Source organism: Osmia bicornis, chromosome 2, assembly GCF_907164935.1.
Source record: "Osmia bicornis bicornis chromosome 2, iOsmBic2.1, whole genome shotgun sequence".
NCBI classification, from domain to species: Eukaryota; Metazoa; Arthropoda; class Insecta; order Hymenoptera; family Megachilidae; genus Osmia; species Osmia bicornis.
The window spans coordinates 12,073,872-12,098,144 of NC_060217.1; the positions used below are offsets into that span (position 1 = coordinate 12,073,872).

Sequence of the window (24,273 nt, forward strand, 5' to 3'; positions counted from 1 at the left end):
TGCGCACGATGATAGTAAAACAGTACCAGATACGATTATTTACCAGTTAACTGCATTCAACGTCTATATTCGTCATCCAAAACATAATTTCGTCCTTGCAATATGCCATAATAAATTTTCATAATTGTCGAAAGTACTTTCACCAATGATTTGGTATAGATCATAATAAATATAAATAAGTATATTATAATAACACATGTCTTGTCATTTTTTAATTATTAAATACGTTTTTATTATAGTTATTATTAGGATTTATGGGTGGAAGCAATAAAACAATATTAAAGTTTTATATAGAGAAAAAAAATATTTAATTATTAGAAAAACTGTTGAAGGCTATAGCTGCGATGCTTTGGTTTCAAAGGCTTCGTTCGAACTGACCGGAAACGATCCTGCTTGACGTACATAAGATTTTAGAAGAATGTTTACGTTAGAACCCTTATCGCTCTTACGGTTCTCAGAAGCAACGTCTCCGAAGACTTCTAATAAAAGAATCTTAAATTCATTTTTGCTTATTCGTTACAATCAATAGTTATTAACAGTTTTGAGTCAAACTTTTATTAAATGACATAAAATATGTTTAACAAGTGAAGGATATTGATTGCGTTACACTTTATACGTGAATATTTTGATACCCTGTAGTACAATATAATTTATCCAAAATATCATTAAAATATTTCCAATATAATCAAAGTTATAGATTTATGATCGCCGAAAGCCGTTTTGTCCCACGGTACGTCGGTGCAGTGACGTACCTATTCTAGGTCGTTACAATATTGTAATTACGATTAAACTCATTGTCAGTATTCAACTTTAATTTAAATTTAACACGTTAGAACTGCAAGTTGCATCACAAGTGTGATACGATATTAGAGGGCAAGGGGTTAAGGCCGTTAAAAATGATACTAACCTTTGGGTAGAAATTGAAGTCTCCGTTCGTTCCTGGTTACGCGTCGACAGAGATATTGTTGGAAATCGGATAAATAATTATACTCTTTTACCTATTTTAAAAGTTTAATTCAGAAGATTGTCTTTACCATTTTAAACTCAAAGGAGAAGTGAAGCAATGCTCGAACCCACGGAAAGAAAATCAGGCATAACGATTCATAAACATTACGCATCTTGCATGGTTTCGCGGAAGAAAAACTCTCTTTCAATTTTTCTGTACAACCTTCGGAGTAATAAGTAAAAATGCACAAACGTGCACCAGATGCAAGCGGAAAGATTAAAGGATCGTATGCACTGACATAGAGGTTCCAAAATTTCTTGACATTTTCTTCAAATTACAATACAACTTTGCGAGAGCCTCATCAACGTTCCAGGTAAAAATCAAAACATCTTCGTCCACCGAGGATCAATCATCCCTTTAAAATTATCATTGCCAAGGGTTGATTAAATAAATGATTACAAAGGCGTTATCTCAGGTATTTCACAGAAGAACGCATATGGTGTGTTGCAGTTTACATCGTCTAGAGTGGCATCCCACACAAGCGCTCCACAATTTTCCACTTTACCTCCACCTCCGTTGTTCGGCTGTCCACCCCTCAAATTGCTCCATCCGGAGAAGCCAGTTTCCGACAGCGGGTCGCCGAGTATCGAGGTCCAATCACCCTCCTTAAAAATATCGTGTATACCCACAAAGGCTTTGTCCTTACGGTAGGCACCCTTAAACGGCTTGTATACATTAAACAGCCATGCCATTATCTGAAAAAAAAGAGATGGAGGAACGTAAGTGACGCTATCGGGCTACATTTAATCGGGACCACCATAAATTGCTCTTTCAACCGGCGCCATTTCGCGACTGCTAATGGTGTGCCTTCGATGGATCAAAGAGCTGGAATACAAATTGCTGGTGACACGGTTAATTCAAGTCCGATGCGCGATCGCGAAATAAAACCTGTCCTCTCTCACGGTTAATGCAATTGAAATTGAATTGCAAAACGAACTTATTACGAGCCATTCGAATTAACCATCGAAATAGGCGCACGCCGATGAATCGCCGAAATTTTTATTGCAATGGATCTCTCGTTCTAAACGAATTTGATCGGGTCCCAAATCCCCTCTGGCAGAAATGGGAATTTTTTCCACCCTCCTAATGGCCAATTAATCGACTCAAATTTCTAGTCATCCTCGGTGCATAGAAATCACTCAAGGTCTAATGAGCATAGCGATCTTTAGTAGCGAAAGGGTTAAGAAAAATTGACACAGATCTAACTTACCAGTGCCTCCCGGGCGGAATTGATTACTGCCAAATACCCGCCTTCTTCGATGCAAATTTTTCGCGCCGTGTTCCACGTCTCTGCTCTGGTGTGCAATTTATGCACACCGAGTCCAGTCCTGTACGAGTAATCTTCGCGAAGAGGCTCTACGCGTCTGCCAAGATTGCACACGCACCGCGTGCCGTGTATAACCACATTGCTATTGGGCAAATCCTCCCAAAATGATTTCAATGGATGTCCACCACAAGGGCAGGAAGTATCACCGATCAGAATATTTTCGGTTTTGTTGATCTTTAGAACAGCAATTTTCTTCAGCTCAGAAGATGTGCCTCGAAAGGCAACGCACAAGATGATACAATTGACCAAAATACTTGACCGCGACATCTCTTTTGATTGCATTCACTTTCATCAATTCAATCTTCGTTACACCAGCCTTTATCTCACTCTGTTTCGCTTTTAAGTCACCCTTTGTCCTCGCTACAGCTTCGTTCAACGGAAACGCGTAGTTCACTACTTTTCGTCCGGCAAAAGATGGCCAGACAAAGTATTTACACTCTTTGCCACCACTCCTGCATTTACACGAGCCGTCACAATTGGCCGAGGACGGTGACGAAGGACAACAGCGGGCCATACGAAACATCCAGACAGAAAGGAGAAGGCTCGAAACGGAGACGCCCAAACTGATTTCTTAATCGGATCCCCTTGCCGGTTGGTCGTTCGAACAGCCTTGCCCTACCTCTACAGTCTGGATCAGTGGTTATCAATCTTTTAAAAACTTCTAAATGGAAAAATTGAATTTTTTAATAGACCATAAACCGTTTTCTGCCATTTATCGAATATCGCAATCTACCTATGTCGGAAGAAACAAGCGTCGGCAATTTCTGTAATAAAATTTTCCCTGAGAGTAATTTCAACTGCAACGATTACAACACTGCGCCCCGTAGCGGCCCTACAGGCTGTTGCCTACAATCTACGCTCCAGAATTATTTTCAGCTCATGGAGGCATGAAAATTCCGGGATGCTTCTACTTGTCATCGATTCGCACACAATTAAAGAGATTGCATGATCGACCGATGCTTGACCCATCTTCGACGATTAAAGGGGGTGTTCGCGAACCGTGAAACAGAAGAATTTCGCGGAGAGAAAATTCTAAGACCGGTGCTTCCGGTTAATGAGCGAAACTCGAGCAACAGCTGTCATATGAAAATGTTTCTATTCGTGTGTTGTTGATCAGACAGTATCGATACATTCGTCTGTTCTCTGCCCCCTGTTGCTCGATCCCTCGATCGCCGTTTCAATTACGGTGATTGCGAGTACGATGTCTTATCAGAAATTAATACAATTTAAATTGCAAGTCTAATAGCCGTGGTACGTCGTTCACGTGGATGATCATTTGATTTGATACGAGCAGGCTGCAGTAGAAATTTTAGGCTTATTAATTAAAATTTAGTGATCTACCGTACAGCCGAAGCGAGGACCGTGGGTTCTAATGATTCGAGCGCCAACAAGCACCCAAGACCTAATGTGACGGGGTGGAACAAAGGTCGTCAAGAAAAGCAGGTGTTTTTCGATACCAAGAGAGAAAAGTGGGTTAGCCTTGCAAGCCTAAGGGTTCAAAGATCATATGTCCGAAAATGCTGGCCTCAACCTAGCTGACAACGGTCAATCTACCTGATAATTAACCCCTTCGCCTATAGTTTCGTCGATATTTCAGTCAGTCAAAGCTAACTACTTATTACTTCAATTTTCAAACAAACAAAGAAAAAGATAATGTCATGCATACATAGCATTCAACGATTCTTGACTGAGCATATTGTAACGTCCCAGCGATACCCTAATTTAAGAATCAATCGTTATATTAAATTAAGTCGATAATTGTTGTATTATAGTAAACGTTTATAGACTTACAAGATGGCGTGCCCGCTCGCATTTAGAGTAGGGTATCTCACGTTAACAGTATGGATACCGTGTGAAAACTAAGAAGTAGCGGTGCTCGGGAGTCACATACCGGGAATTCCCATAGACAAAAATCCTATATAGAAAAAAGGCGTTTGGTCAGCAAAATCTGACTATAAATACAGGCGTGCCACGCGGAGAAAATCAGTCTGGTTTCGACCATGCTCAGTTCGACTTCGATTTCGGTCGAGTACAGCTACCACTCTAGCAATAGAGGAACGGCTACGGTTGCTCAGCGCTGAACCACTTAGGTAGGGATATAGCAACGGAGTAACCCGTGCTAAATTAAATTCCTTACAGCGACAATTGTCAGTTTCTAAGGATCTACAGACTCCCTATTCGTTGTGCGCAACGTGTTCACCACATGTGGGTTTAGAGTCAGCTATCCAGCATAAAGAGCTAGCGAGGAGCGGGGCTCCTTGAAATACGGCCTATACTACACTTAGCTCTGGCTTGCCCAGATACCGATTGCGACCTGTAGAGTGGTCTGTTCATATCTGAGGGAACAGTACAAGTTGCTGTCGTTGATAATTTCCGATACTTAGCGTAGTTGGTCATTATTCAGAGTGTTGGCTGTACCTATAGTCTAATATGCGTACTAATACATACTAATTTCTACTAATAGCTACATTTTCTATTATATTTTCGTTTAAGGCGAATTCATTATAATTTCTTTATATTTTCATCTAGCTCGGACTCACTGTAATATTAATACCATTATTTTCTTTTATATTTCACATTAGGGCTGAATCATTGTAAAAGAGACTAATTAATATCTTGTTAGCTAAGTAATCTTGTCAATCTTTAATAAATCTATTATAAAAGGTACTTATCGTTGGATTTCACTCCTTAACCGCGTATCACACGAACCTATTTATAATCCCTATTACTAAATACGAGTCGCCTTCTGAGAGAACCGCTCTCCCTATACGTCGAGTTGATGCAGTGACATACCTATTCTAGGACGTTACAATATTGTAATTAGGATTACTCTTTTTTTTAATTTAAATTAGGATTAATCTCATTGTCAGTATTCAAGTTTAGTTGAAATTTAACACGTTAGAACTGCACATTGCCTCACGAGTGTGATACGATATTAGAGGGTAAGGGGTTAAGGCCGTTAAAAACGTCACTAATCTGTCGGTAGAAATTGAAGTCTCCGTCCGTTCCTGGATACGCGTCGACAGAGATATTGTTGGAAATCGGATAAATAATTATACTCTTTTATCTATTTTCAAAGTTTAATTCAGAAGGATGTCTTTACTGTTTTAAAGTCGAACGAGAAATGAAGCGACGCTCAGACCCAGGAAAAGAAAATCAGGCATAACGATTCGTAATCATTACGTATCTTGCATGGTGTCGCGGAAGAAATACTCACTTTCAATTTTTCTTTACAATCTTCGGAGTAATAAGCAAAAATGCACAGACGTGCACGAGATGCAAGAGAAAAGATTAAAGGATCGTATGCACTAACATAGAGATTCCAATATTTCTTGATATTTTCTTCGGATTACAATAAAACTTTGCGATTATCATTGCCAAGGGTTGACTAAATAAATGATTACAAAGGCAATGTCTCAGGTATTTCACAGAAGAAGCCGTATGGTACGTCACATTTGATATCGTCCATAGTTCCATCCATTAACATCGCTCCACAATGTTGCACTCCACCTGCGTTATCCGGCTGTCCACCCCACTTATCGCTCCATACGTCGAAGCCTGTTTTCGCGAGCGGGTCGCCGAGTATCGTGACCCAATCGCCCTCCGTATAAAGATCGTGTATACCCAGAAAGGCTTCGTCGACGTAGCCGCCACCGATTACTGGGCTCGATTGATTAAACAGTTGCATTAATACCTGAAAAAAAAAAGAGAAGGAGGAACGTAAGTGACGCTATCGGGCTGCTTCTAATCGGGACCACCATAAATCGCTCTTTCAACCGGCGCCATTTCGCGAGCGCTAATGGTGTGCCTTCGATGGATCAAAGAGCTGGAATACAAATTCCCGGTGACACGGTTAATTCAAGTCCGACGCGCGATCGCGAAATAAAACCTGTCCTCTCTCACGGATAATACGATTGAAATTGAATTGCGAAACAGACCTATTACGAGCCATTCGAATTAACCCTCGAAATAGGCGCAGGTCGATGAATCGCTTAAATTTTTATTGCAATGGACCTCTTGTAGTAAGCGAATTTAATCGGGTCCCAAATCCCCTCTGGCAAAATGGCAAATTTTTTCCACCCTCCTAATGGCCAATTAATCGACTCAAATTTTTACTCACCCCCGGTGCATAAAAGTCACTCAAGTACTAGTGAGCATAGCGATCCTTAGTAGCGAAAGGGTTAAGAAAAATTGACACAGATCTAACTTACCCGTTGCTCCGCGTAGGAATTGATAATTGCCAAATGCCCGCCTTCCTCGTTGCAAATTTTTCGCGCCTTGTTCCACGACTCTGCTCTGGTGTGGAATTTATGCGAACCGATTCCAGACGTGTACTTGTAATCATCGCGAGGAGGCGTCCCTTGAATGGGAAGATTGCACACGCACACCGTGCCGTGCACCATCATATTGCGAGTGCGATATTTGCCCCGATGTAAATGCAATGGATGGTGAGCTCTATGGCTGGATGTTTTATGGGCATGCTCGGTTTTGTTGGTCGTATGCGTTGGAACAGCAATTTTTTTCGGTATAGAAAATGTGCCTTGAAAGGCAACGCACAAGATGATACAACTAAACAAGATACTTAACGCCGACATCTCTTTTGATTGCGTTCACTTTCGTCAATTCAATCTTCGTTACACCGGCCTTTATCTCACTCTGTTTCGCTTCTAAGTCGCCCTTTGTCCTCGCTGCAGCTTCGTTTAACGGAAACGCGTACTTCACTACTGTTCGCCCGGCAAAAGATGGCCAGACAAAGTATTTACACTCTTTGCCACCACTCCTTGCATTTACACGCGCCGTCACTATTGGCCGAGGATGGTAACAAAGGTCAACAACGGGCCATACGAAACATCTGGACGAAAAGGACAAAGCTCGAAACGGACACGCCCAAAATGATTTTTGAATCGGGTCCCCTTGCCGGTTGGTCGTTCGAACATCCTTGCCCTACCCCTACAGTCTGGTTCAGTAGTTATGAAACTTTTAAAACCTTCTAAATGAAAAAATTGAATTTTTTATTGGACCATAAATCGTTTTCTGCCATTTATCGAACATCGCAATCTACCTATATCGAAAGAAACAAGCGTCGGCAATTTCTGTAATTAAATTTTCCCTAGGAGTAATTGCAACTGCAACGATCGCAACATTGCGCCCCATAGGCTGCCTCACTGCAATCTACGCTCCAGAATTATTTTCAGCTCATGGAGGAATGAAAATTCCGATGCTTGACCCATCTTCGACGATTAATGGAGTCGGTGCACCATGGGGTGTTCGCGAACCGTTGAACAGAGAAATTTCGTGGAAAGAAAATTATAACGCTAGTGCTTGCGGTTAATGAGCGAATCTCGAGCAACAGCTGTCACCTAAAAGTATTTCCGTGTTCATCAAACTGTATCGATATATTCGTATGCTCCTCGCACCCTGTTGCTCGTCCCCTCGATCAGCGTTTCAATCACGGTAATTGCAAGTGCGATGGCTTGTCGTCGATGATCGAGCAGCGTGCACTTGGAATTTCAGCCTTATTAATTAAAATTCAGTGATCTACCGTAGAGTCTACGCGAGGACGTACTTAGGTTGCAATGATTCAACCGGCGAAAAGCACCCAAGACCGAATGCAAGGGGGTGCAACAAAGGCTCTCAAGAAAAGAAGGTTTCCTTCGACATCAAGAGAGAAAAGTGAATTTTCCCATGAGAACAATCATTTCATAGCCTTGCAGGCTTAAGGGTTCACGGATCATGTCTCAACTCAGCTGACGACGATCAGCCGACCTGGTCGATGTACGCTGGACGATAATTAAGGCCCTTGACATCGTCACTAATCTCCTGGTAGAAATTGAAGTTCCTGGATACGCTTCGACAGAGAAACGATCCATGTTTCCGGTGGTAGTTATCTCTGAAAGCAGCGAGAAGCGACTGGAAAATAAACCGGACGAAAGTGTAATAAACGAAATTTTTTTCTGATTAAGCAAATTCCGTGCACCGCTCGGTGTGTTAATAAAAATTGATCAAATTTAACGACGCCCTTTTTTTCTCTCGCAATTATCACACACGAATGTACGTATGTTTTGCTGATAACAAGAGCGAATAAAAGCGTACCATTAACGATCCACTTGGCAAAACAATTTAACTTTTTACACAGCCCGGACCTTGAAGCTTAACGAGCGGTTACGTGTTATTTGAATACACGCAGACGGCTGTTTATTTCAGCCCTGACTCGGGCCCTTGTCTGCAAAAGTACCGCGGTCAAATGAATTTTATTCTTACCCTTTTAAATTGCTCCTCGACTCGCTATGTTGCTTCGCAATTAATCGTTCTAAGAATAAAAAAAAAAGAACTAATCTAGCATCCCGCGAGATACGTTGAAGTTGCAAGAAATCTAGAAACTATTAAAATTGATTAAAACGCGTCGATAAATCGGTAGCAGGATTATGAAAGGTGCTGGTTTCTAATCGTCTTAGAGGTAAAGGCGATTCGAGAACTGCGGAATTCGCGTGAACCGTTGCATCGCTGGCAAATATAAGCCGCGGGAAGGTAAAATGAAGACGTCGGTAGACGGTGGTGGTATTAATTAAAAGTGCCGGCGCCTGTTTTGCTTTTGGATCAGACAGCCCTCGTTCGAAGCGAAAAGCAGGCTCGTTGCTCGCCGGAGCGCGATTTTCGTGGGGAAAGCCTCGTCTTTTTTTTCCTCCTTCGCGCGTTTCATCCCCGTCGAAGCGAGAAATTTTCAGCGGAGCACACATCTCCCTCTGGTTCAACATTTAATCGTTATGGATGCATCGAATACGAGATTACGGAGGATGCGCGTTTTCTCGGGCCAGCTCGTATTTCTGGGAACGTTTAATTTCATTTCGGATCCTGTTACACGATACAGTCTAAATTAATCCATTTTCCTTTCAGATAACATTCAATTTCTATCTTAGATTTGTATCTACAAAAAATGAAACATCAATCAAACGGTTCGGCATTAGAAACGTAGATTCGAATAAATCATTTTCGGATGAAAATGTCAGCTGACGGAACGTTTGAAACAGAAGGAAATGGTTTTATTCGGATATTTGGCGGGTTGAAGTGTCCCCAAGACGGATTGCGTATCCGACGGTTCGTTCGAGAGAGGTCGAGGATCGTTTCAAAGTGGATAGAAAATTTTTCTCACGTACACGCCGTATAACGTTCGGTGAAAAATGAATTTCCCTTAACCGTATTCCCGACGATACGCGATACTTTATTTAGCGCGTTTAATCCCTCGCGAAGCTGAAGATATATCCGTGGACGTAGCCGGAGGACCGTGTCGTAAATCGAGCGTCCCGACGCTAAGCGGCCGAGATCTGGTTCGGTAGTTTAGCAATCGTAGACCGTCTTAAGGTACCGCCCTTTCTCGATTCATCCAAAGGCTTTTCAATCGAAAGACAAATAGCCTTGATAAAAGTGTATCGTTATTGCTCGAAACTGCTCCCTGTTCCCGCTTTCCCGGTATATATTCGTGAAACGTTTATGCGGCAACAATTGGCTCGCCTCTAAATCTTCTTTCCGATCCAGGAACGAAGAAGCGCTATCCACCGTTTCTGGAAAAACAGCAGAAGCCATTTTCAACGAATAACGAATAATCGATCGGAGTTAACGCGTTAAAGTTGTTCGAATTTCTCTCGAGGAAATTTTAAATTTATTTTTCAATGAAAAAAAAAATTATTCATAAAGTTTGCTATTTTTTTTGGCGTTCGTCGATCGAGTTTCAACCTTTAAGTGGTTAGTTGAGCGTTACGGAAGCAGCGCGGATAAAAGAGGCGAATAGTCTTCATGTCGAAGGTCTTTACCTTCTTAACCTCACAGGGATCGGTGCTTTCGGATCGCTTAACCGATCCGTTCCCGGTCCATTTAACATTCTGATATCCGGCGAGTTTTATGAGCGCCGCCGTTTTTCCGCTCGCGAGGAAATTGAAACCCGATTGAAAAAGTTCCAAGGTTGGCTACGCGACCAATTTCTTCGCAGCCCGATTCCGTTCGCGTATTTCGCCGAGCCAATTAAGCGGTTCGCCGTTGTTATTTCTCGAAACTTGCCCAGGGTACAATTACCCCTTTTCCATGTCAATTTGCTAATGTAATTACTTTTTACCGCTTACAATCGGGACTCGAGGAATTTGAAGTCTTTGTACCGGTTAAAAAGCTACGAGAGACGAATCGGCAGACGGTTAGTAATTATCACCAGGGAAAGAAGAAACGTCGGGACACGGGTCGGGTTGATATTTTTTCAAGAGACGTTTTCAAGGGATGTTGAGGGTGGGAAAAGCAAGGGGGATGGTGAAACTCGACGTCGGAGACGAAGAAGCTGGTGGGAATAGTTTATCGCGTGTGGAGATAGCGTGAACGATGCGGGTTCCGCTCGAGTTTCCGCCCCCGAAATCCTACTTTTCCTTGCTCTGCAACTTGTCAAAATAATCGATTGTTTTGATACATATGCACAGTCAACACCTCTCGATCATTTCATTTTCCAATAAATATTAAATTATTATCGTATCGACCTTACGATACCATGCCACTTTCACGGTACCAGTTTAGTTATTATCCTATTGTGTGTTTATTTCCTATTCTCCATTTATTGCCTATTGTTTAGTTATTACTAATCACAACAGGTGTTGCTGCTTAACAATCTATTGTTAAAATCCGCTTTTCAATTATGCAGCGGATAATCTGAACACATTTGTAACCCACGATTGTTTCTATTTAATATCTAAAGAAAGGTCAGTTTATTTTTGCAAAAGAAACCTTCAAAGGCATCGAATTAATGGAAATGTAATATTTTCCAAGCAAATGTTTCCTCGAATAATGGAGGTTGCATTCGTTATGCAAATCAGTTGGAGGAAAGAAATCGTAAGGCAAAGGGTTGCAGTTAAATATCGTAAGAGTAATTAGGTAGCAGAAGAGGGTGTAGGGGAAAAGATCGGAACGGTAGATTGTTAGGAAGGAAGCGTTTAAATCCCGGAATGCATTCCGTCGTGAAAATCGTAGATTCTAATCGGAGGGGATCTTGTTCGCCGGCTAATTGAAAAGCAGCTACCGTTGCGGTAAACGAACGTTTATTTGCCCGAACAGCGCCCAAGCTTGTTCGATAAATTAAGGGAATCTTTGTTCGCTGTCGCATTTTATTAAGAGAATCGCGCACAGTCACCCGATGATTTATCGTCCCGAAAACTGAGGCGGAGAAGATTAAATCGCAAACGTAGACGCGAATACTCCTCCACTTCCATTCGTTTCGCTCTATACACACTCGTTTTCGTTGCCTCGAAACTACTTGAAAACACGGAACTATTAAATCGTAAAACATTAAACGACCAACAGAGTGAAACGACAGACGTTTCGCTATTTTCATGGCGATTGGTTCTCTTCATCCGTGGGAAAAATGGAAACTGTCGTTTACCGAGGTTTATAGAGTAATTTTTCAATCTAATCACTCTAATCGTTCGCCAGTGGAGAAAATTCTTCCCGCTTCGTGGAGGATTAACCCTTTGCGTACGATCGATGCAATCGTCCCGTTCGCAAAGGGTTAAACTGTGATTCAAAAGCGATTGATTAATCCTAACGCGAATACGACCTCTCTGTTGACGTTATTGCGTTTCTGTTTCAGATGAAACGGAAATTTCAGATTGCGACCCTCCATCTCCTGCTGCTGTCCATCTGTGTGTTCGTCGCCGGTCACAAGGTGAGTTTATTCGAAATTCGTACCTACGTTTTTTACTGTCTCATTATATATCAATTATCGCCGGTTTTGTCAAAACGAAAGATAGGACCAGAAGAGAAGAGGATAGAAATTGAAAGATCGTGTAAAACCGTTCTATTCCTCGTTCACCTGTCTACCTGCTTTCCCACCTAAGAAACGCGCAATATTTCCATCGACAGATTTATAGATCAACCTGGTGCGCCCCTCGAAATCCTCTTTTCCGCATCGAGCACCCGGTTACCGACGTTCAAACGAGAAAAAGCAAGAAATGGCAAAATGAAGAAGAAAAAAGAAATGGGTTTCTTCCAAGTAGATAATATTATCTACTAAAGCCTAATTTTCATTTAGAAATTCAAAACTGACCATGTTCTATCCAAGACAAGCAACGGGGTTACTCACAGGAGTGACCTAATATTAATGGAAAACAAAATACGTCCTTTTATCGCGGCGCGAATTGCTTTCATCCATCTTTTTTTCTAACTATTCGTTGAAAAGTTTTGTTCGCGCTTCTGCTACGAGAAATTTCTGCATTTAAACTACATATTATCCGCGTGCATCGCTTCGCTGATGGAAAGTCGAGTACCGTGGAAGTTCTCCAAAGAATAGGAAGTGGAGATGAAAAAAAAAGAAGAGAAAAATGAAAAATCGTTGCCAACGTTGTCGAAGCCACCCTCGCGTACCAATGCACCGCTATGCCCTGACATTATTCGCTTGACAAGCTTTCTTCGGACAAGAAATGACATAACTGGTTCCTTCCAATCGTTTCCAACTCACAGTTGACCCACTTGGGTGTCTGTTGTGTGATGATCGATCAAACTGAAATACGATTCGCTAAAATGGCATGCATTTTCTATTGGCTCAAGTTATTTAGAACACGACCCAGAAGTCGAAATGGCAAAGGGAAACGAGGATACGTGTCGGTTTTAATCAAGGTACACTTTGGAATTCTGCAGGAATGATGAAAAGTACACAGTTACGCGTACACGGCTTTAGAGTCGCATCGACGAAAACACTTTAATTAAGGAAAATCGTTTAGCAAACGCAAAATTATTCGACTAAAAAATGAACGAACGTTGCTACGATTTCGACAAATATTTGCATCCCTTCGACATGAAATTTGAAAAATATATACTCGGCGAGGTAATAAGTTTGTCATTTATAATAAATGAGAAAATATGTACCGAAACGTTGCACGGTGTATCAATATTTGATACCATACGAATATGTTTTCCACGAGTGGATTTTGACTGTTACATTTCAATATTTGAGGATAAAGTTAGCCTGGCCTACTTTGTATATAAATTGAACGAAAATAAAATAAAAGCTATTACGTAGAGTCGATTGAATACAATCGTGGTCCTAAGCCCTAGGACTTAGGGTCTAATACCGTAAGTTTATGGGCCTAGGATCGGGCTTTCCCATGATCTCGGCTTGCCTCTGAATCGAAGAGGGAATTCGAAATCACCGAAAGCCTGGTAAATTAACTTCTTGACTCGGTATTTCAACTGAGATAATTTATCAAGAAGAAAATGAAAAAATGTACCCTTCATTAATCGATAGTAGAATAGCTAATAAGTTTGATAAAGTTGCGTGCGAAAGCACGACCTAGTAACTATTTTTAAAACAAAGTTGCGGGTTAGAAGATCGTTTCTTCCAGCGTGAAACGTTCGAGTTAATTAAAAGTCTGACGTAACGCGATAGAGATAATTTTAGGATCTGAAAACAGAATTTTACCTTACTACTCGGATTCAGGTAGCTACGCATAACATCAGCCTAGAAACAACCGACATGCCGGTGATCGTTGTTCGAGTGCGTGTGCTGGCCATTCCGTCAATGTTGACCGGAAGTGTTTGTTCCGATCCATGTGGAATAGCATGCTGAACACCGGTTGTCCGGTGGCCTCGTGTAACACCGTAGTCGAACATAATTGTCGGCGTGCCAGAATTTAGCCGGTCCCGATAGGTGGCTGGATCGTTGCCGGGCATTTCATCCCTCTATACATTCTCCTCCGCCATGCGGGGGATAATTCGTCGCGATCTGAAGCGGTTTTGATTGCGCGACGTCCCATGATAAATGTAAACGCAAACAACGTCTGACAACTGAATTCGAACCGTTGCTCGAAACGGCTAATTTCCATATCCTCTCCGTTCTTCCGATTTCCTATCTCTCCTAACGATCCACTGTCAACTCCCCTAATACCTCTTCACAGATGGGATTACGCGTATTGGGTGTTCTGTCATTCGAAGGGTAGACGTTGGAGTACGAAGGGCGTAGGTCATAGGTCTACGCCCTCGAATAGTAGTATTACCGATAACCGTGTACATATTTACCCTCTCGAAAAATGGACTCTTACCTGTTTAACTCTCTCCTCGCGTTATACAGGGTGTTCGAGAAAAGGGAGGCAAAATTTTAAGGGATGATTCTGGGGATCAAAATAAGACGAAAATCAAGAATAACGAAATAGCATTTGCGGCTTTGTTTTCCAGTAATTAACGTTTAAAAATTTGAGACGACTGAACGGATTGCAGGTTTCAGGCGCTTTTTACTTGAATCTTTAAACGTTAATTACTGGAAAACAAAGCCGCTAACGCTATTTCGTTATTCTTGATTTTCGTCTTATTTTCATCCCTAGATTCACCCCTTAAAATTTTGCCCACTTGTTGTCGAACACCTTGTATGCACTTCCCTATAGATACAAAGGATCCTTCCGGAGAGTCGGCGACGCACGGGCCTCGGTATAGGTAAGTGCATACACGCGTTCCTTTGTGCAACGTTATTAATTAATCATCCTTATTGCTAAAGAACTAACAGCGTGCCAGGTATACCACACGCAAAACGTTCGTTGACAAGGCTTAATTATCTCGTGGAAAGTAACAACACCGGTGATGTCGTCCACGAACGAGTAAACTTATATAAGCGCTAAATTCAACGACAAAGGAGACGCTGTTGCCTGTAACAAAACTTGTTCGCGATCTTATCTTGTAATGAGCGTTTAAGTATGTTCCTCCGAGCACTTCCCGTTGTATTTATCTTGAAGTTTGTCCATAAAGAGAGTCTTCTTTGACAAAACGTTTCGAGTTTCAGTTTGATGCTTGCCTAAAATTTTAAGGATTTATACATGGAATCCCTAGAGAACATGGCGATATCCTTCAAATTGAAATTTGAAAAAGAAGAATGCGAAAATATTGAACAATGTCGGTATTATAATAATAACGATAGTTATCAATCTAGAAGCTCAAATCTGAAAAGTATCCATGTATCCATATTAATTACCATTGTCGCAGTCGATGTGTTAATATCGTATTTATGTAATTGTACTGCAATGAATGGCATTGTTGTCTCGCCGACAATGTTAATCGATAATGGGAAACAACGGGGGTTAATATAACAAGTGGAAGAACGGACGAAATCGCTGGCGATAATTGGATCGAACGAAATCACGATTTTTCCGAAACGAACTGCTTGTTTACGCCACGTTGATCGGTTTAATGAGACCCCGTGGATACCGAATGAGAACGAGGCGAATATACCGACTAAAAGTCGAATGAAAGAGCTTTGAAAAGTTTGAACAATATCGGTATCTTTGATATTGCAGCGTCAAAGTTTTGTTATTTTATGGTTTTTTTACTCGGAACTGAGCGGTAAAAAAATACTGGTATTTTAAAAAAATTTCATAAAGATCTCTGTAGTATTTTACGGACACATCGTAGCTGGCATGTTATTCAAATATTTCATCGGCTTTTTTATATTCAATAAAAAAATATTGAATGTGAAAATGTCAACGCAATATGAAAATATTTTTCCCTTAATTATGAGATCCACGACTATATGATTTAATTGGAGAACATGCACAGCAATTACGTAACGCGATGAACATTCTATTAAAAAAATAATTTGAAATTTATCGAGTATTTTTATACTCTCTTGAGAAATAAAAAATTGACGCGAATGATTTTTATATTAATTTTAAGAAAAGTAGAAGCGTACCACGAAAATATTCGGTAAATGGGATTAATTAAAAAAAAATAAACGACGGAATCTTAATGGCGAATAGGAAAAAAGTCGCTACGAGTGTTTGAAGTTTAACGATCCTTAAAGACAAGTTCGCCAGCTATCTAAATTAATTCTTAAACTTCCTCTCAAAGAGTTGTTCTCCCTCGCCGGTAATTTCCGAGAGTAATTGAAAACACCCGTTCCATGAACGAACAATTTTAGGCGACACTAATGGAGATATGGAACGCCGTGGTGTCCCCATAAATTTCCCGGTGAAATAACCTGCTCGTGGGGAGCGAATAGATCCTAAAACGACTCATATTTTCCGATGTCGCTCTGATATTTCAGCTTCGTATATTAACCCCTCTACTCAACCCGCGGCCGATCGCTTTGAGATCCCCGACCAATTCGCGTTTCCTCTTCCTTCTTTTCCTTCCACGATCCCCGTGACCGGTCACTCTATATCCTATCTATATCCACAGAATGAAAAATCGAACGAATTCGAACGGGTTCGATGCTGAAACCAATTTCTCTCTAACGCGTTTGTCTCTTGCTATTGATACTTTATCATCGAGAGTGGGAAAATCGAAAATATAGGAAGTACTTTACGATCAAGTATTGAAATTATAATATTTAATGAAACTATCAACCGTGGAAACAAATTTAGTGCCTTTTCACGGAAAATATTTCTCTTAACTTTTCTCTTTGCATGCTTTCTCGAAGAAATAATTCCTTAAGAAAACTTTTTCCCTCTGTTTCTTTATTTCGAGAGGGCAATTTTTAATAAGAAGATAAAACTTGTTCGCTCGTTGAGGGCGAATAAAATTTTCATACTTGGATGAAAGAAAGAACGGACCACTCGCGATCATCTCTGAAGTGGTCTGTTCTAATTTTTCGTTAACGATGCCATTTTTTTTTTTTGCAACCTCGATCGTGCCTAATCTGAACGGTCGATCGTGGCTTCCATCGATTCAACCAAGTAACTTGCTCGTCAGTCTCATTCTTGACCCGGTCGCGTTTTAACCCAGTTCTCTACGCGGCCTCTTACGTATGCATTTTTCATTCCTTTTCAGCACTCAAGGCGGCATCGAGACTTTACTGGGGCCGAAAATCATGACTCCGCTTCATTGTCCAGGAGTGACAGCCACTCGGTGACGGTGTCGCCGTTGATCGAGCGATCGTCGCTTCCGGAAGAAGCGTACCTTCCTGAAAGTGAGTATCAATTTATGGGAAAGAATTTTGAGTAGGCGTTTAGCGGAGGGGAGGAAAGTTTCGTCTCCTCGGACGCCTTTGATTCGGGCCGGGGACCGCTAGGTGGCGGCGGAGATAATCGGGAATAAGTGTTCTCGCTGGCGGTCGCCCGGCATGCAGTCCAAATATTTCGGAGTTCCGAATTGCGGTATGATAGGTTTCTGTTGTCATCCCGAGACGAAACTCCTTTTTCTCCTCTCTCCTACATTCGTGTAATTTGCGGCACTAAAATTTCTCCTTCGACACGGGGTACATCGTAGAGAGCAAAAGAATCTCTGGGGTTAAGCATTGCGGAAAAAATTAATGAACGCGGTTTGATACGGTATGAGACGATACGGCTTAATACGCGCTCCTTTCTCAAACGTTGCGCGCGTTGAATATTTTTTAATTAAATCATTATTCGGTGAATGTATAATTTGCGGCTCACAATGGGTCTCTTTTAGAGACTGGACTTTCGCGTTACGAAACGATGGTCGTTTAAAATGAAAGAGAAACGAACCGTCGGAGGAAAACGAGATCTTTAGCCGTACCTTTAGCCTCGGGAAAGAAATGGAAACTCTCCGACGAAAACCGGCTAGCTTTATAAGTATTGTATCTTGAGAATGAAACACACCAGGCCGGTGATAATCAGCGCGCCGACAATTTGAACACCCACAGGGACCTTCGTGCTTCTTCTTTATCCTATTATACCTCTTCCTTTTTTCGGGCCGACTTCACGGTCCGTTTTCATACGAAATGATACACCGCGAGTATTCCGTATAATATCAGACCGAAGATTAATAATATCGCTACGACGTAAAATATAGCGCACATTGCCAGACGAATCTGCTTCGAGAAATATTCGCTTTGGTTATAAAGTTGTCTATGATTAATACACAACTTCTCTTCGAAACGAGAAAATATACAGCTCATTTGTTTTTTTTTCGTTTTTTTTTAAATATTCTTGAATTGTGTGCATCAAATCACTGCTGAATAGCAATGATGGTTTCATTTTCAGCATTAGATCTAATTGTAATTCGTGTTGAAATCAAGCGGAAATATTGTAACAGTGATTGCAATCAGCATCCTGCTATCACATATCAGAGAATGATTGAATTTCTCCGAACACAAACGCACACGGTGCATTGTAGTTATTATCATTCGCGTAATTATTCTATCTTGCGTTATGAAACGTATAATCTGGACATTGATCAACGTCGATCACATCTGTCGATGAGCTTATCATTTTGACGTATACGTTCGTCAACCAAAATGATAACTACAATCCATGTAGGTACAGTATCGAGCAAAGTAGGTTTAGGAGACCCGGAATAATTTTCCTTAAGGAAGTCCACCATGCTCGATGCTGTACATTAACGCTATTCGAAATTTTCTAAAAATCAGAAAAATCAATTTGCAAAAATTTCAAGCTCAAAGTCATCGCGAGGGATTTTGAAATTCTCCAAGAATCGGAAAAATAAATCACGCACGGTATTTACGAGCAAGGGATTACTCTCGAGGATCCTGGCAACCTGTGGCGAATTCTTGATGATTCTTCTGCTATTTTTCTCGCAGCTCCCACGGTTGATCCTTGCGTGAAGAAATATTGCGGCGTCGGCAGAGAATGCGAGCCATCGGCGAACAATACCGTGGCCACGTGTGTCTGCACGCGAAAATGCCCGCGAAGGCATCGACCGGTTTGCGCGAGCAACGGAAAGATTTATGCCAATCACTGCGAGCTGCATAGAGCCGCCTGCCACGCTGGATCATCGTTGACCCGAAGCAGACTGATGAGATGCCTACATCATGGTAAAATCTCGAGGGCACAAAAACGAGCCAATTTTTTTAAATGAATACTTTAATTTTAGTAGTATCCGTGATTTTAGTTCTTACTTACATCGAATCCGTAGCTAAGTCATCGATGACCCTCGTGGTAGTCAACGTCATCGCCTCTTTCCTTTCTCATTCCTAAAAATTGAAAATATATGCAAAATTAGATAATTAACACGTTTCCTATCGTTCAGCGATTTTTAAACTTGGCACACAGAGACCTGGCAGTGGACGTGTTAAAATTTTAACAAATAATTCTGCAGGAATTTCGACGATAAGAATCGTTTCCGCTGTTTTGCTTTCAATTACGAGCCTTTTATCACTGCCTGATCACTGTTGTACACGTTTCAATGAATTAAACGGTTCGAAGCGTTCTGCATCCCTAATACCCGGCTGTCTTTTAATCCCTAACAGACATCGAGAATGCACACGTTCGTAGAACTTTACACGTGGATGGAACATCCTCCGAGACAGGGAAGACGATTACCTATCCTAGATTTAGAAACCGGAAGAAGACAAATTTAAGGGACATCTTGGTACCAGAGAAAAATAATTCTGATACGAAAGAGTGCTCGAATCAGGAATACGAAATAATGAAGGTATGTTAATTACTATTCATCTGACTGACAGATTAAACATATTTCTTTTCGCAGGATAATTTGTTACTTTACAATCATGCAAGACTGATGGCCCAGGACAACCATAGTAAAGAATACCTCGTCAGTATAATGTTCTCTCACTACGATCAAAATAACAATGGGAACTTGGAACGCGAAGAATTGGAACAGGTAATCATTTTGCTTTTGTTTTAATATTTCTCAATCCTTATAGAATAAATTGTACGATGAACATGGAACTTTAGATAGCAGAGAACGAAGATTTAGAAGAATTGTGCAAGGGATGTAATTTAGGTCACATGATCAATTACGACGATACCGATGGTGATGGGAAACTGAATGTGAATGAATTTTATATGGCGTTCAGCAAACTTTACAGTAAGTAAAATTTTTAAATTGAGAACCTTCTACCATGCTCCATTAAAATCTGCAAAATGGCGTTGATGATGAAAAATGAGTTGAAACATCGTAATCGTTTTTTAGGTGTTTCGGTCGTGTCCCTCGATAAGTCTCTGGAGGTGAATCACATTTCTGCGAGGGTGGGCGATAACGTTGAAATCAAGTGCGACGTCACCGGTACACCACCCCCGCCGTTAGTGTGGCGACGCAACGAGGCCGATTTGGAGATCTTAAACGAGCCCGAGGTGCTATCTAAAAACCGATTACTTCAGAGAACATCAACAGGCATTAAATTTTCGCTGTAACGCCGGTCACGGACCGAAACGTCGCTACTGTGTGCGATAATCGTATATACGGGGACCCCTTCGACCGACAATACAGCGAGAATTTACTAGTCTTTACATACAGGGTGTTCGACAACAGGTGGACAAAATTGTAAGGGGTGATTCTAGGGATGAAAATAAGACGAAAATCAAGAATAACGAAATAGCGTTTGCGGCTTTGTTTTCCAGTAATTAACGTTTAAACATTCGAGTAAAAAGCGCCTGAAACCTGCAATCCGTTCAGTCGTCGGTGCTGGGCGGGTTGCAGGTTTCAGGCGCTTTTTACTTGAATCTTTAAACGTTAATTACTGGAAAACAAAGCCGCAAACGCTATTTCGTTATTCTTGATTTTCGTCTTATTTTCATCCCTAGAATCACCCCTTAAAATTTTGCCCACCTGTTGTCGAATACCCATACAGCAATAAAATCGTAAATGAGTAAAATTGACTCGCTCCGGCAATCTAGTGTTAAAAATCAATAACACCTTTTTTCTTCTGATAGATAAGAGTGTTCAACGACGGTAGCCTGTACTTGACGAATGTGAAGCTGATACACGCCGGAAACTACACCTGCCACGCGGTCAGGAACCAGGATGTCGTTCAGACGCACGTGTTAACCATTCACAGTAAGCTGTCGAAAAATTACAAGAAAATTTCATACAGGGTGATTCTCTCGCTAGTGTACTCAAAGGAAATTCCGCCACGCCAATATGAATGGACCCAAACCTTTTCCTTGGGCTTCGGTCCATTCATACTGATGTGGCAGCAATTCCTTTGAGTACACTAACGAGAGAATCACCCTGTAAATTATCAACCAAGAACAAGTCATCTTAGAACAGAATATTAACAAGTAGAAATGGTTCGTAGCTGTCCCAGAGGTAAAAGTAATGCCACAATTTCAATCGAAACGCTTGAAAGAAGAAGCTAGTATAAAGTGTCACGTAACTGGTGAACCTCTTCCACGAGTAGAGTGGTTGAAGAACGATGAACCATTGAACCATGATCAACCAGACAAATATGATCTAATTGGAAACGGTACTAAACTGATGATTAAGAACGTGGACTATGCTGATACAGGAGCATACATGTGCCAAGCTAGCAGTATAGGTGGTGTGACCAGGCACATCAGCAGTTTGCTTGTCCAGGATCCACCTGCACTGAGTGAGTCAACTGTAATGAATATTTAGAAATTTCTTTAATAATAACCACAATTGTTATTCGTTTAGCGATCGAGCACGAAGAACGGAGATTTTTTTCTTTCCACAAATGGGGCATTTTAGTCTACGAACCGTCCACTTGTAGACTGCGACACGAGATTCGGTCTACGGATGTTATTCCTGGCACTCAGGTAAATTTGTTGGTAAATTTATCAATAATGTTATCCTAACAGCCTCGATATTTTCTTTTCCAGGAATACGTCTGCGGGATTAAGAATGTTCCTTGTTCCTGGGGACGTGCGATTAACCTTGCGAATCGGTACGTGTACGTCAGTCAGCCACAAAAGGATCGTGTACTTGTTATCAGCGAAACCCAAATGGTTATAGTCGATGTAAGTAAAGAATTATCCGGATTTCTTGGTGTTATATTCTGAAAAATTAACGCTCTTTATTAGGTGGTGCCAACAGATAAAAATCCTGTCCAACTTTGGTACGTACCATCCTTAGATCAAGTGTGGGTGTTAAATTGGCGAAGCGAAGAAGACACCGGTGTGAAAACGGTACAAGTGATCGAGGATGCATCTCTAAAGAAGAATCATCGAGCCATTCGACCCGAACCCATTGACGCACAGTTTGATATCATTCAAAATATTTATATCCCTGAACCACAAGTGATTATCATCGTTTCTTTTTAATTAGTAATTTTACAAAGATTAGTATTTTATTTCTCTTCTTTTCTGTCCAGGATATTGATAGCACGTTCAAATACGGTTACGTGAGTCACACGAATCAACGGAATATGTATAAATTCGATCTGAAGAATATGAAGTACACCCGTAGTGCTGATTTAAGTTCTTACGATTGTGTTCCAGCGAATGTTCAATTCTCGATACTTTGTGAGTAATTTCTTTCTGACTAGCCAACGAATTTATAAATATTTCCATTGTCTTTCAGACGGATTTGTAATAATTGAATGCCAAGAACCAATCACTAATCGACCAACTGGTCAATTGCTGTTAGATTACCTCACCGATACAGTTCTTGTTCACAAACCTAATCTCTTAGGAAGACCAACAATTTCACCTGACTCTCGACACCTTGTCACCTTGGACAAACAAGAGACTGGTGTAACTCTTGTTGTGCAAGAAATATCATGTAATTATAGATTATATTTTTTATACTGCCACCGATGATTCCTATGTTAATTAATATTTTACTCCACAATTAATTCTTCTTCTAGCTAACGGTTTAAAATTTGCATTCGACGTGAAAACTACATTGAACATCAGTGATATCGCGCTCTATCCATCGCAGACCACCCATGGGTATGACATTTACGCGTCATCGATCGACAAAGAGGATATCCTTTTCCTAGATCTATCCACTGGTAACGGAAGAATTCTAAGACACGGCGTTCTCTATCTTTCAGCAATTAACCGACTAATTTCACTTTTCTTATTCCAGGTAAAGTGGAAATGATAACGGGAGTAGGCAAAGCTACACCGCCTAACTTAACGAAATGGGGAAATCCGAACAGACCAATCGTCCAGAGCGGTATATTTGGTAAATATATGGTCAGCCCATCGAGGGACGCGTTATTCGTTTTGAATGGAGAAACACGAACGATAAACTGCGAAATCGGGGGCTTAGTGAATCCCGGAGCAGTGGTATGGTTCACAGCGCCTTTACATTGAACGACAGACATTTTTACAACGATAATAAAAAAAAAAGAGCGTTTAGGTAGATGAAAATAGCAAAGAACGGGAGACATATGTGGTAACGCGTATGAATGATTATCATTGTTCGAACAAGAAGATAGAGAATAAACCGTAGTTGTCTTTTTTTTCTTTTTTTAAGTTCGAAAAAAGAAAAGGGTTGAAAGAAATTTCGGGAAAAGATATATTCTAACACCGAGAACATACCATTATTTGTGGTTATTCGTTAAAATCTTTAAAGATATTCCGTGTATCGCTCTTTGACAATTATTAATGGCGTATTTTTGACACCATCGAGCGAGTAAACGTTTTCATTGTTACATACGAATATTTATCGTAAAACATTTATCGATAAGGTTTTTAATGTACATACCAAAGATAGTCTTTTACATATATATTTAATGTACCTAATCATTACCCTATAGGTGGCCTTAGTTTCCTTCAATTTTGCATATCTCTCAGATCTTTGTATCTATACAAAATTCTCTTTCCCGAATCAAATTTCTATGGCTATAAACGAAAAAAAAAATAAAAAATATATACAATTGTACTCTTCTTAATAGTAATTAGAATAATTGTCACTTCTCATCCAGTACGGGGCTGTAAATTAAAACACGATTTTTTCCAAGTATTTAAACAGTTCAAAGAAATTTCATATTTTTCCTTTCTTTTATTTGCAACGACATATTTAGAACTTTTTTTTTTTCTTCTCAAACGATATCAAGAGTCAATAACATATTACACTTATGATTAGCTAATTAGAAAACGAAAAATTACGCGATTCGATTGAACACAAATATCGTATAGTACAGTTATATCTTTCTTTTTCTTTGCTAATGAATTGTCCTTAACGAAAACATTGAAACAGTTTTGTTTTACAACAACAATTTTTACAATAGTTGGTACGACAAAGATACATAATATAGTTATCAGGCCATAAATAGCACTCAGGCAACGGGTATGATGAT

At 40.6% G+C, this 24,273-nt stretch overlaps 2 protein-coding genes across 6 annotated transcripts in view; one reads left to right on the forward strand and one right to left on the reverse strand.

Moving 5' to 3' along the window:
* The window catches only part of LOC114880776 (follistatin-related protein 5-like), a 64,912-nt gene extending 40,661 nt beyond the window's left edge, over positions 1 to 24,251 (forward strand). The window contains exons 1-17 of one of the 5 annotated variants that reach the window (XM_029197158.2): positions 11,366 to 11,389; positions 11,950 to 12,024; positions 17,109 to 17,247; positions 18,841 to 19,074; positions 19,510 to 19,694; positions 19,749 to 19,883; positions 19,958 to 20,090; positions 20,196 to 20,356; positions 20,936 to 21,059; positions 21,301 to 21,594; positions 21,660 to 21,781; positions 21,845 to 21,982; positions 22,046 to 22,261; positions 22,336 to 22,486; positions 22,545 to 22,745; positions 22,831 to 22,977; positions 23,055 to 24,251. In XM_029197158.2, coding sequence (XP_029052991.1) covers positions 11,950 to 12,024; positions 17,109 to 17,247; positions 18,841 to 19,074; positions 19,510 to 19,694; positions 19,749 to 19,883; positions 19,958 to 20,090; positions 20,196 to 20,356; positions 20,936 to 21,059; positions 21,301 to 21,594; positions 21,660 to 21,781; positions 21,845 to 21,982; positions 22,046 to 22,261; positions 22,336 to 22,486; positions 22,545 to 22,745; positions 22,831 to 22,977; positions 23,055 to 23,284 — 2,685 coding nt within the window. In that variant the 5' untranslated portion in view covers positions 11,366 to 11,389 and the 3' untranslated portion in view covers positions 23,285 to 24,251. Of the gene's footprint in view, positions 1 to 11,365; positions 11,390 to 11,488; positions 11,756 to 11,949; positions 12,025 to 17,108; positions 17,248 to 18,840; positions 19,075 to 19,509; positions 19,695 to 19,748; positions 19,884 to 19,957; positions 20,091 to 20,195; positions 20,357 to 20,935; positions 21,060 to 21,300; positions 21,595 to 21,659; positions 21,782 to 21,844; positions 21,983 to 22,045; positions 22,262 to 22,335; positions 22,487 to 22,544; positions 22,746 to 22,830; positions 22,978 to 23,054 lie in introns of those variants that run through there. The other 4 variants (XM_029197156.2, XM_029197157.2, XM_046290199.1 and 1 more) reach the window with 4 other exon arrangements.
* LOC114880779 lies at positions 993 to 7,286 on the reverse strand. The gene is made up of 4 exons (XM_029197162.2): positions 6,545 to 7,286; positions 5,738 to 6,027; positions 2,217 to 2,616; positions 993 to 1,701 (listed from the first exon to the last, which is right to left on the reverse strand). The coding sequence occupies exons 1-4, from the start codon at positions 6,926 to 6,928 to the stop codon at positions 1,402 to 1,404; spliced, it is 1,374 nt and encodes a 457-aa protein (XP_029052995.1). The 5' UTR covers positions 6,929 to 7,286; the 3' UTR covers positions 993 to 1,401.
* Positions 24,252 to 24,273: the final 22 nt, after the last annotated feature.

Coding starts and splice junctions, on each gene's coding strand:
- LOC114880779 (XM_029197162.2), bottom strand. CDS start 6,928: ATGTCGGCGTTAAGTATCTTGTTTAGTTGTATCATCTTGTGCGTTGCC. Junction 6,028..6,544: donor ATTCCTACGCGGAGCAACGG/GTAAGTTAGATC, acceptor TTTTTTTTTCAG/GTATTAATGCAACTGTTTAA. Junction 1,702..2,216: donor ATTCCGCCCGGGAGGCACTG/GTAAGTTAGATC, acceptor CTTTTTTTTCAG/ATAATGGCATGGCTGTTTAA.